Source organism: Eschscholzia californica, unplaced genomic scaffold (genome assembly GCF_041429995.1).
Source record: "Eschscholzia californica isolate CP2 unplaced genomic scaffold, dmEscCali1.0.p SCAF_1, whole genome shotgun sequence".
Taxonomy (NCBI): domain Eukaryota; kingdom Viridiplantae; phylum Streptophyta; class Magnoliopsida; order Ranunculales; family Papaveraceae; genus Eschscholzia; species Eschscholzia californica.
The window spans coordinates 15,798,957-15,812,800 of record NW_028238198.1 but is presented as its reverse complement, the minus strand read 5'-3'; the positions used below and the strand labels follow the sequence as shown (position 1 = coordinate 15,812,800).

The 13,844-nt window shown below is 37.1% G+C and overlaps 1 protein-coding gene and 1 pseudogene across 1 annotated transcript; one reads left to right on the top strand and one right to left on the bottom strand.

Moving 5' to 3' along the window:
- The first annotated feature begins 5,664 nt into the window (after positions 1-5,664).
- Positions 5,665-6,021, top strand: LOC147564504 (non-specific lipid-transfer protein A pseudogene; annotated as a pseudogene).
- A 761-nt stretch (positions 6,022-6,782) lies between these two features.
- Positions 6,783-12,930, bottom strand: LOC147564503 (Galactosyltransferase family protein). The gene is made up of 7 exons (XM_086647339.1): positions 11,495-12,930; positions 10,623-10,855; positions 9,156-9,446; positions 8,739-8,867; positions 8,414-8,587; positions 7,738-7,845; positions 6,783-7,276 (listed from the first exon to the last, which is right to left on the bottom strand). Exons 1-7 carry the CDS (start codon positions 12,429-12,431, stop codon positions 7,070-7,072), a joined length of 2,079 nt encoding a protein of 692 aa, XP_086503465.1. The 5' UTR covers positions 12,432-12,930; the 3' UTR covers positions 6,783-7,069.
- Between the last annotated feature and the right edge of the window lie 914 nt (positions 12,931-13,844).

The following is a 13,844-nucleotide window of genomic DNA, read 5'->3' as shown; positions in this document are numbered from 1 at the left end:
CTTTACCATTGCAACTAGTTTTGATATTGTCCAAAAACTTAAGAAACAGTCCTCATGGGCCCATCCTATATATTGTGTTAGTTAAATTGGGAATACAACTTGTAATCTTCTACAAGAAACTAAATTCAAAATATAACTTTTCTTTTAACAAACATTTATATACAACCTATAACTAATTATTGCTTGAGATCTAGATCCCCAGATAATACTACAAAAAATTTAAAACTGTATTACTTGTATTTAATTATGAGTTAGGTAAATGATCAACCAACTTTTGCTCATGTGTATATGGTACTGTCAAACCTACTATATACATAGTATATACATACATAATTTTTGGAGGTGGGCAGTTGGGTTTGGGGCAGTAATGACAAGCACCATCACCTAGATTACTTAAAGAACTATACTCCATGAGAAATTAAGGAAAAAAAAGAGTTTATTATATGAAGTAAAATTATATAAGTACCGTCAACAAAATAGTATTTCTTGATGGTAAACCTATCGACTTCGTTATATGAACCCCACTTGGACATATCCGCTTATTGGCCTCTTGGTGGAGCACACGGGCGAAGCCGCACAATGGCTGCCCTGGTTGTGGATTTGCTTTACGTGTTTTGTTCTCGTGTAGTTTAATCTTCATGGTCAGATGGTCTTTAGGTTTGTTATTTAGTTCGGTACTTGGGTTTCATGGCCTTTAGGGTATTAATATTGTTTTCATGACAATTTATGAGTTTATTCATCAAAAATTCTATCTATCCTTCCATTTTAGTCCCTCTCCCGACCTTCCGCCGATGTGGCGACATATCACTGGAGTTTACTTTCTCGCTATTCTCCCTCCAATTGCTCCACACTCAAGTGATATGTTTCCACATCGGCAGAGAGCTGGGGTAGGGACCAAAATGAACGGATGAACAGAAACTCTCTTTATTCATAACTCATAAATATAACAACAATGTCACTCCCCACACAATGCTTTAATTAGTATTGGAAATATTGGAGGTCCTTGTTTTTTTCTATTAAAACAATACCGGGAGTCTAATGTGCAAAGACGATTTTGAACTGATTTGAGATTTGATGACGTACTTCACAAAAATAAATAAAAATTCAAAATTTCCTACAATCTAAACTATTTTTTAATTATTAAGTGGGTCATCGTGTCATAAATTAAATCAAGAATTTTTGTGTATTTAACATTTTCCAAAAAATATAAGTTACTTCTTACTATACGACCATTTGATATATATGTATTGTGATCACTATTTTTCAGTGACAATGGTGTCCTAATTCTTCATTAATTATGTTACCAAGAAAAAAAAAAAGTGAATTACTCAGTTACCCAATAACAGATTATCTGTCAAATATTGTCAATATTTAACATGTTTTAAAGATAGGCTATGTTCTAGTTCCAAACAATACCCTATTTGAGCTTCCTTCCACAACTGCAAGTCTCGTATGCATATTATGGGCCATACTATATTTTTCTAGACCACTTATGGGCGGCTATCAATATGTACAATGCTTAATATTTGTAAAATAAACGTTCTGTATTACGGTCTATTTTCTTATTCTATGTTGTAACAAAAAAAGAAGGGTTATTTCCCTAATGGCCCCCAACTTTGTGACCAGCTTCCCGCCTGGCCCCCTACTTTACAAGAAATACCCATATGACCCCCTTCCGTTATAACACCGTCACTCTCTCTTCTCCATCATGTTTTTTTTGGTTTGAAGGTCGCCGGCCGGAAATTTGGTCGGCCGGCGACCTCTGCCGGAGAAGGTGATGAGGTGGCGTAACAGATGATGTGGCGTGAGTTGGCAGAGAGAGAAAACATGATGGAGGAGAGAGAGTGACGGTGTTATAACGGAAGGGGGTCATATGGGTATTTCTCGTAAAGTAGGGGGCTAGGCGGGAAGTTGGTCACAAAGTTGGGGGCCATTAGGGAAATAGGACTCATATGTTATAGATTGAATGAATTTAACATCTATATGTTTTTCTTATTTGAAATCATTCATTATATCACTACAAGACATAGATATATCATGATCATATTACATCGTGAATTGTATAAATTAAACAACTACAATTTCAAAGACATTTTGGGTCTATCTTATTAATATCTCATTTTAATAAATCATTGATTTCCACCTCTACACACATCGAACTTGAAATCTCCATCATGCACAGGGGCGGAGCTGTGTGCAAACTACACAAGGCTCTAGCCTGGGGTGATATATTGGTTTTCTCCAACAATTAAGCAGTGAACTTATTTTTGTCCGGTGGTAAGAGAGATGGTGGTATGTGTTGACGACCTGTGTTGGACTCCGACTTCAAGCAAATAGTCGAATTTTTTTGCTAATGCGTAACTTAACCTTTTTTTATAGGGTTCATTATAATTGGCCCCCAATTTTTGACTTATTAAGAGTTTAGCTCCCATATTTGTCGAATGTTTTAAAATGATTCCTGGGATCATATTTCTTCAGGACCGAATATTTACTTTCCTTTTCTCTCAAAAGTATTATCTTTTTTCCTATCTTTTCCTTCTTCCATCTCACCGATTATTGGACATAGGTGAAGATCTTCTTAAACTCTTATGTTTCAACACTCTATTTCTATCTCTAACCTAATTTGAAATAGAGAGATGCTATAATCACAAAAGATTTTGACAAAGAGAATACAACTCCGCCCCTAATTTGAGAGATGCTAGAATCACAAAAGATAGAAATAGAGTGTTGAAATAGAGAGATGCTAGAATCACAAAAGATTAAACAACTACTATTTCAAAGATTTTGTACTTATTCATTGTGAAATTTAAAAGTCAGAAAATATCGATACCGTGAGATGTATAATACAAAAAGGGGGCCGACCAGCGATTTTTGCCGGGGAGGACGATGAGGTGGCGATAACGTGAGGTGGCAAAGAGAGGCAATGAGATGGAAGAAAGAGAAATGATGACTGGTTAACGAAAAGTTAACGGTAACTGAAAAAGAGAGTCATATGAGTATTTTTGCTAAAGTAAGGGGCCAGATAGGAATCTGGTCACAAAGTTGGGGGCTATTTGAGAAATAACAAAAAAAAATGTATCTAAATTTTAAGTAAAAAGTACTATATATTTTGACTTATAATCTTACTTGGTATTGAATGGGCTAAAGAATTGAATCATACTTCCATCATCATAGAGAGCGACAACATCAATCTTATCAAACATCTGAACAACGGACAACATGCAGTACAAAAAATAGTTCTAAGTTGGCCTTGTCTTGGTTCAAAATTTGGCTCCGCCCCTGGTCATTCGCAGTGGATGATTAATTTCTAAGACAAATAACAATAATGGTGGAGGAATGGACGATTTGACATCTACATGCCGAATCTAAAGTGACATACTACTATACTAGGTAGTGTTAATTAGAGTCTCTTATGAGCGATAGACAAATTTTCCTCGTGTCCGAAGTTTTGCTTTCACGTGGAAATGCATGAGGGGAAAAAGTGAATCCCACGTGACAAGCATGGGTGGCTATATGTAAAAGCAAATTATTGATTTATTAGTGTATGTGGAATGGAGTAAATGCATCATGTTGTTTCATCTCATCTCTCCACCAAAGCAACAAGTACTGCATCTTACCTCCATACACATTCCACATTTTATTTGTCTTCTTTTTGTTACCATGGTCCATAAAAAATAAGAGCCCTAAATTATATAAATGTGTTAATAATGACAAAAAGAATATATATGGTTCCATACCCAAACTCGAAATTTCTAAAATGCATTTTGAAAGTGCCGCGGGTTGTTTTGTATAGGCACTCCGCACCTATAGTGGACATTTTCGCGTGGGTTTTGATTACAAAAAGGTCCATGCACGTGCATATGTAACAATTTTACCATAAAACACTCTTGCATATCTCCTATTACCTTTGTATGCTCAATGGTGTTTACAAATTTACGTGAAGTTTGCTACAGTACATATGGTTTCTCTATGACAATACATAATATATAATATCAACCATAATACATTCTTATAAACTGTAGTACATTTGCAGAATAAAACTTTACATTTTGGTCGCAACAATATATAAATTAATTTGTAAGCGTTCGTAAGTAAGTAAAGTTCTTTTCATAAAAAAAAAGCGTTGGTAAGTTGTGTCATCCAATTCCTTCACAAAATTCAATTCCCTCACAAAATTGGATGTTGACCGGTAGTGTGATGCTGATCGGTAGGGCTGTCAGTTGCGTGATGTGGAGTACGAGTCAGGCAGTGTGATGCTGATTCGTAGGGTTGTCTGTTGTCGTGATGTGAGGTGTGAGTCAAGCAGTGTTATGCTGATTGGCAGGGTTGTCAGTTGTGTGATGTGGGGTGTGACCGTGCGAGTCCAACGCCACCCCACCACAAGGGTCAAGGGCCCATTATCTGGTGAGGCTCATACTATTTGTTTCATGGTGCATCTTTTAGTTGGTCAACAAAGTAGAGACATCAAAATATCAAACTGAGGGGTAGCTAATTGGTTGGGCTGAAGTATCACACCCATGCGCCCGGGTTAAACCCCTTTGATTTGAATACTATTTTCTTCTCCTGTAATATTAATTTTTTTTAGGAAATCTGATCCTGGTAAAAGTTAGGAAAATGCTAACTATACAAATTTTTTGATTTAATTTACTACTTAATGACACACACGAGCAAAAGAACAGTCCGTATCGTCAAACTTTGAATTTATCGGGATGAAACACATCAAGTTTGTGTTTGAAAAAATACATTCATTTTTGTTATTAGTAAATTTAGACAAATTTTTCGTCTTTGACTTTATTTCTCTAACTTTGTTGTTCTTGTTGTTTTGGGGTTTTGTTGTTAGGGATGCGAAGTGCATCAGAGACGCTACGTGGGCAAGCATATGGAACACGGAAATCAATAGCACTAAACTTTTAAGTCCTTAAAAAAAAAAAAGTTACGAACCAATAACACACTAAACTTCAAAATTCTTAAATAAAGTTTTTTAAAAAGATTCCGAACCCGTTATGCTAAAATTCAAAGTTCTTAAAAACTTTGAATATCTAGTGGAAGTTAATGAATGACCCCGACTAAAAGGGGAAGGGTCCATCACTTGGAACCAGAAGTTACAATCAAAAGTGCGAAAAGGCTCGAGAGAAGTGAACTCGGAACAAGGTTTTGACTCTACTAGTCTTTTAGGATGCCTCAGCAGCTCAGCTACAAGGGTGCACATTCTACTTGTGCTTACGGTTTCTAGACTTGCCATATCTTCGCATATGTATCGCACAAACAAGTCTGATTTTTAAATTTTCTAATTCATTCTTCTTTTGAAACTTCTTCCCTGATCTTATTAACATTGTCTTTCAAGTCATCCTATTTCTTCTTTTCCTGCTTAGCACACAAGCTTGAGGGTTTGTGAAACTTAGTCGAAGCCAATAGACCAAGTCATATACTTTTAGGTTAGGGTTTTGTGAAACTTGGGTCCCCCACAACTGCAAGCTTGATTGTTTCTGTAACAGAAGTAACAAATCATCCTACTTTTAGTTAAAAACCAAAGCCGAAAGCTTATATTGCCCTACAATTTCACAAGCATAAAATCATACAGCCACGTTCCTACCGCACCAATCCTACATATATAGATATTTCAACAACTCTCTTTTCAACTCAAAAGACACTTCAAAATAACCGATGAAGGGAGGAGCGGTTCTATGTGTTATTTTGGTTCTAGCCTGGACAGGTGATCTGACCATGGTGATAAAGCCAACTGAAGCTTTAACATGTCTGGAAGTGGATCCCAATTTAGCTGGTTGTATAGGTTACTTGACTGGTATAGACTCAAGACCGTTAGCAGCTTGCTGTAATGGAGTTAAGAGGGTGAGGGGTATGTCTATTACTACAGCTGACAAACGTCTTGCCTGTAACTGCATCAAATCAGCAGCTACGCGCATTCCCGGCATCAAGGACACTGCTGTTTTTTCTCTTTCCGACGCCTGCAACATACCTCTTCCTTTTCCCATCTCAGCCTCTTTCGACTGCAACTCGTAAGTCACCTCTCTCCTTCTAAGAAAACAAAAATTATATATGGAAATCTCTAATGTTTTGTTCACCATTCTTCTTGCAGGATTGATTAGTTTTGTATGCTCCAAAAAAATGAAGAGGCGGCAGCAACAAAAGTACAACCCTAATAAGATAAAAAGGTTGAATCTGCTCTTCACTGTGCACAGAGAGTGAGAGATCATAGAAGAATCTCAGAATAGAGCCTGATTCAAATGTAGTTCCTTCTATTTTCCTGGTTCCACTGATTTACTTCAATGTTAAAATGACAAAGAGTATCTTATTCCTATTATCACTGATTTAGGTTCGAATCTGAAGCAAACTCAGAATTCATCAAAATGCATAAATCATAATCATCGACCCATTCAAACAGACAACAGGAGACTTATAACCTGATGTTCACAAGTTGAACTCAAACATTCCCGAGTGACCTAGGCTGCAGAATTTCATTTATAAGAACGATATTTCGAAGCAATTATAACATTTACAACAATACATCATAATAATCATAAAGACCTCAATAGTGGTTGAATTTCCATTTAATACATCAAGTGACATGAGACAGATTTTCGGTTCAAATTATTGAGTATAAACTCCTCATCACCCGAAGCTATAAAATGCATTTCTCCAATATATAACCAAGCAATGAATCAACTGATTTCATCCTTTAGTAGATGCAAAAATCTCACATTAACGAATGGATCCGTCATTTCCTTAAATGGGTCCTACTTAATGTGTTTCTCTCGATCGGGTAACAAAGTGGGAATTGAACTGCCTAAACATTTACATTGTTCTTGTACAATTTCAATTTCATTGTTAGAAGGTTGGCGTGGTTCCCGACCTACGCCTGATACAATCAGAATAAATATGCTCTCTTCTAACTAATGAAGATGATCCAATGGGCATTTTCAGATCCCAGAGAAATGGATCAAAATTGATTTCACTGTTACAGTTCTCTACAAAAACAATTCAAGCTTTAAAACATCAAGATAAACAAAGGAGTAGGCGAAAAAGCAAACCTGTTCAATTATCAAAGCTGTCATCTAAAATTGCAACAATGGGCTCGACCAATAGCCAATTTCGACCAAAGGCATATCATCTGTCTTGGGGATTGGTAATGAGCAGTAAAGTAGTCCTCCATGCAACCATACTGACAAAATTTCCAGTTGTGAGAGTATTGGACAGGTTTTGAGTTGTTGAACTGCTCAACCCACATTCCCATGCTTACGTCTTCCATCTTGAACAGCTGTTAGAGAAGAGAAAAAATGGTTCAGTTCTTAGATAGCCATGAAACAAAAGCAGATCAACGAAGCTTCCCACATCTGAAATGTATATAGGCCCGTCAGTAGATTCAAAAACACAAAATTCGGTTCAAATTCGGATTATAGAAATTAGTATCCATCAGATATTGGTCTGAATTCGAATATTGAATAGCTAATAGGATACCACATAAAGATGTACTCATATTTGATCAGACAGTCTACTGCTTGCACCCCTACATATTGTAAAGCAATAAGAGCAATCCCCAACTTTTGCTGAATGGAGAAGGGTAACCTTATGTTTTTGCAAGGACAAGACTTCCACTTCTCGAAGTTTAATGAAGGCATTTTATATGTCAAAATATACCTCAGTAAAGAAAATTTCGCTGTTCTACAATCTATATGATTAAAATGATCAAGATACGAGGCAACAACTGAGTTTGCATACCCTTAAACTTCGATTTACATGCTCAGAGACCACAAATCTGGCAATGTCGCTAGATATAACATATCCAGGTCCATTTGCATACGGCGGATAGACTTCTTCTGGCCATTCCTGTTACATCACTATTACATTAGAAACAAAAATCATGACTAACCCGTTATTGGTTAACTGATTATTACATCATACAATATAACATGTGAACTCCGCTTTACTTAATATGGCATATGCTAATTCAAGGACCGAATAAGTACATAACCCTGATGGCCATGATAACTACTCAGTTTCTATATTCCTATAAATTATATAAGACATGTTATAAATAAAAATAACCAGATGAAACCAAAGTTCTACGTTCGCACAGTTGCGGCCACAGTTCTGTACTTTCCCTTCAGCATTGTGGTAATTGCCTAAGTTGTTAGATACAAATTATCTATAGAAAGAGCTCCAAAGACAAGAAGTGGGAAGTCCTATTGAAAAGCTGCCAACAACAATTAATCAAACTCAGCTTATTTATCGTCCACAAGGATTCAAGAACAAACTTCTAGTCAGTTACATTATTAAAGTTTGGTTAACTAGATTTAAGACTCGCACATATGTATTCAAAGCATTGTCAAGATTAGATAAGCAGCGGAAAAAAACAGTTTCAGTAAATATTCTCTATTAATACAAGTTTAATTACCTCATAAGTGACAGCCCATTTTCCACTTCTCAGAGGTCGGTGCAAAAGATTGAGATTTCCCATATAAAGTGACTTCTCAGAGGAGATGCCCTTAATCTCTTTCAGAACAGTATCTACCCTCACAAACGTATCATCATCACCTTTCATGATATATGGAGCACTCACATTGTGAACCTGGAGTATATAAGAATAAGGTAAGAAAAGCAGATTGAGCTAACCAATAAGCCAAACTACAGTGTACAAGAATCAAATAAGGTTAACCATCTTAAGCCAAAGACAAGAAACAATAATAAAAGATGGCTGGGGGATGAAAAGATATGTTTACCCCATACTCGCAGATAGCAATAGTTTTAAGAACCACAAGCTCATAACGATCCATGAAAGGTAAAATCACAATATCACCGAAGTATGCTGCTTCTTTCTTCAACACTGCATTCACCTCCTTCCTTGGATTCTACAAAGACATTTAGACTAGTATAAAACTAACAGAACATAACATTTATCCCTTGCGTGAAAATGTAAACACATCACGCTAACATTCAGGAACCTGTGTAGCCAAACTCCTGAAATTTGATCTGTAATTAAATATAGAACGAAACCTATTCCAAGGAGCATACGTCAATTTCGGTACGTAACAGAAATATCCAGATATAACTTAACTATTCAGGGCTTATTTTGGTGCAGGAGTTTTTCTTCACATGCTCATGCAGATAGCACAGATGCATAACATACGCAAACTTACCAATGCAACAAAGAAACGAGCCACTACATTTGAAGATTTCATGACAGCGGGCTGCATCCATGTTTTTCTAACTGCCATGCGCTCTGCAAAGTGATTAGTGGCAGAGAGAATCCCAATAAAGAGTTGGATAGGACCTTCAGGTAAAGGAGGAGCCTTCCACTTCTCAGACATTTCCAATACACGTTGGAGTGAGAAACTCGGATGAGAGATGGGAAGAGAGGTTGCAAAGACTGAATGCACGTCAACATCACCTTTAACTGCTAGTCCTGTTGCATCTTCAAGGGAGAAACCCTGAAAAGTATACACACAAGCATTTTTTTACATACTGTTACAGAGGGTACACAGATAATGAGGTTGAAGCAGAGAATGATTTTCTTATGCTGGGACGTCAAGAGCATCCATTTAATGGATCCTGCCTAGATCGCATTGGCAAAATTGTTACAAGTTAAAATAGGATAGTTCTGAAAAATGAGGTTGGATCAGTACCCAATGCTAAAAAGACAGTTGAGATGTACGCTTCGGGGATCACGTAAGTGCAATTTTAAGTTTGTGGATAAATGCCACAAGCCTCAAAATATCCTTCATTGTGATTCTTCCGTTACTCTTTTAATTTATTTTATTTTTTTGGAAATTGACTACAATGTACGATAGTCATTACAATGGCATTGATACTTCAAAGATGTGATAAGCACGATAACCGCCAAATTTTATAACAACAACAGGCCTAAAGCCCAACTAAACTATAGTCTAAAGCCCAACTACGTTATTTATACCTTAATAACCCAAATTCAATAACCCAAGGATTCCAGCTTCTCTGCGGATCGGACCGGGACCTCCAGGGATATTTGGAATTTTGGAGTTTATGTCAACACTTTAAACCACTTAGGCAACCAAGTGTTGACTCCGTTACTCTTTTAATTAAGTTGTCGATTTTTTTTATGATTTCTACTTGCTTGTGTTTTAACATGAAAGATATTAAAAGAAATTAAAGGAGGATGGAGTCTATAATTGTACACGATATTCACAAGGTTATGGGCCTTCACCGACGATTATGTAATGGCTGTAACCTTGGTGCCGCCTCGAGGTTATGTTTCACCTCATAAGAAGCCACCTTAAAGCTTACTGCTTACAATAGTTTTTCAAGGCATAAGCCATCTACTCTTATTGGTACTTTTTCAAGTAGAATCCTTGATCCCTAAATAGGAAATGACTAGCTCACCATTTCTTATGCACCCAAACCCACTATAGTCTCGCCTACCTTAAAGCTTACTGCTTATAATAGTTTTTCAAGGCATAAGCCATCTACTCTTATTGGTACGTTTTCAAGTAGAATCCTTGATCCCTAAATAAGAAATGACTAGCTAACCATTTCTTATGCACCCAAACCGACTATAGTCTCGCCTACCTTGACATTACACTGGTAATTAACCTTCATTAACATGTTTTGTGATTGCTTTAGTTGCATACCGTTCGATAAGGAAATGAAGTCACGTGTCGACCACCAATATTGATGTGGTACCCTTCAACACCAGCTCGAACCGTGAGGATAAATAGCCGACCCTCCACAAAAGGAAATGGCCAGGTAACTTCAGGCTTCTGCTCACGCCCTATGAATCTATTGAACCATGAAGTTGTCTTGGACTCTTTGGAGTCCACAATATCGCTCCGCATCCACCGCTCGCATCTTCGAAATCCATCAACTATCCAACAGAAGTATTAGAACTACGAATAAACCCATAAGATCACTTCATTTAATCTTTCAAACTACAGAAGTAAGAAATTCAAATACTGAAATGCAAATTTCTTTTTATGACAGATACTCCGTTTAGGTATTCTCTGATGTGCCAGAGGCATGTGTTGCATATACTGAAACTAGCAGCAACTTTAGCGTATAGTGTGAGATTTTTAAGTTATACCTTAAATGTATATGAATGTAATCCTCTGAAGACCACCAAGGCACCACCCATATACTTAAGATATCATCTTGGTGGAATCTCGAGGATATGTACAAAACTATGTCGCTGGTCCTTTGTTATTTTGCGTGCACATACTGTAGTTAAATTTAGTTCTAACGCATGTACGCAAAAGCAAATGGACTTGCAATAAGGAAACTTCTTGATAATTCCATATGTGGTAACTACATCAAATAAGTATTTCGTTTGATTTATACGTCAATTATTTCTTGTTCTGTCAGTGCCACTAGATCTCGACAATAAACCCACTCACAACAAACAGAGGACCGACATATTGACATGTACGTGACTTTGGTAATATCACTGTTAGCTGAAACTAGTTTGGAGTAAATTGTTACTGGAAGAGAAACAAAAGTGAGAGCTTACCCTCCATCGTGTCATCATCATTTTTGGACGATAACCCGTCACACCTTTGAGCTGTTCCCCATTGCATTCTATAGCATGTATTATGCTCAATTACCGGCCGATTGCTCCAATCTCCTTTCAGTCTAGGATTCAGATGCAGAATCCTTGGTGGATCCTCTCCGTCGACAACCTTAAGACCTTGAAATTCAACCATGAATTGCGAAACAAAAACTGTAGAATCTCCATTCCTTGACCTCGAAAACTGAGGTACATACTCCTTATGAGCACTATGAGGTGTTCCAATCACTGTTACAGATGAACCAGCTGCAAGCCCACAAGGAAGAAACATAAGATGATCTCCTCTAACAAGTTCTTCTCCACTAATCGAAACCGACGAAGGACACAACTCGGGTTTCCCTTCAAGTACAGAAGTTTGATTAGTCTCTTCTGAATCAAAATTTTCTACTTCTTCCCATGCCCTCATCCCTAATGTCCATGCTTCATCTGCCATTCTCTCAAGTGTTGACAAATCTATACTTTTATTCCTCATTCTCATAATCTCACCAGTAATCCTACCATATTTATGCTGAAGGGGTTTTATTTGTCTGGACGACGACGAAGAAACCTCTTTTTCCTCCTCAACAGATTCTTTATGTGGCATTAATGGTGCATCATGATTAGGGTTATCTTCAAATTTCCTATGAAAAGTGTCTTTATAAACAGACCCAAAAAAGGTTTTGCTGAGATCTGAATCATCACTACCACCATCATTACTTACCTTAGATCCATCACCATTATTAATGAGATTATCATCACCATTAGAGACAGTAGCAATCTCCAAAAAGTAAGGGAACTTAATGGAAATGAAAATCAAGTACAAAATCGCAACAAATATCAGAAAATGAGATAATCTGAATCTTCTCCCAATGATGGGAGAATCGCTTTTCGTTCTTTTCATCTTCTTCTTCTCCTCGAAAGAGAAAAAAAAAATTACTAATTTTTTTCACATAAACTAGAAGAATGCTTGAATGGGTCTTCGTTTTTGCAATTATTGTACCCCATAGAGCTGAAACCAGTCTTACCTGAACACACTTCCAAACTCCAGATTGTTCACCTGTTGAAACCCTAGATATGAATAGAAAAAATGAAACCCTAAAGAGGCAAAATAAATGGATCTACCTAGATCGTTGTAATAGTAAGAGGATCAATTTCTTTCTTTCACCCTGTACAGATTAAGCATATGAGAAAACGCCAGCCAGAAGACGAAATGATGGTGGTTCAATGGGGGAAAGTAAAGGGACGAGATTTTTTAAGATGTCAAATATTTCCTTTAAAGAGGGCAAAATAGGATAAGACAATTATATTTCTCATGGGTTCAAATAGTAACACATATGGAAACAAAAGGTGGGTTTTTTTTTTTGGTATCATAGTGTTTTGGCAAGGGAACACACTTTGTTAGGGTAATACAGACTTTGGTCGACCAGATTAGACTCGAATTGGTTGATTGAGAGGGTAACTTAATTTTGAGTTCAAGAATCGACATATTTGTTATACTCCATAATCTCCATCTCCACCACCACTACCTGCAGGCACCACTGCCTCCATTTACGACCATCGATCACAACCATCACCACCATTTTCTTTCTCTTCTTTCCTCGAGCTTTCTATCCTTCTTTGTTTCTCTTTGTTCTATCCAAGGAAAATTGTTTTCTTCGCATAAATTTCATCGTGTGAGAAGGAAAGTTGATAAACAAAAGGATTGCACTTTTGTCTAGGGAAGGGAACTGATTCCCTTCCTTTGAGAAGAGGAGAAGGAAACCATTCCCTTCTTCCAAACCGAGAGAAAAAGAGAAATCGGTGGTGGTGGTGGTGATTGTGATGGTCAGAGGTGATTATAGCCGGTGGTGATGATGATGGTCCGAAGTTGTTGTGGTTGCGAAAGTTGTTGTGGTTGCGAAAATGAAGACCGGGTAACAAATGATTACATGAAGTTCAACCAAAAAAAAAAATGAAGATGTAATGGACCCACCAAGGATTAATTCCATTTTGACCCCCTAAAAGTTATTAAGTTGTTATCAAACCTCCCCCCACTACAGCCAGACTACGGCCATCACCGTACGTCTACCACCCTAATGCCGCCACCATCATTGTACTTGCACCACCACCAAACTATTAGCACCATTATCACATTCACTAAAATACATGTATGTATTATACATACACATGTATATCGTATATTTGACATGTAACTGTAAGCATATACATATGATATGTATATATAAATAAATTTGATATTATTATTCATGTGCATCAGTGAGATAGATTACCAGAAAGAAAAGTGGAGCAAGATGGTGGGAGGCGGGGTTAATCG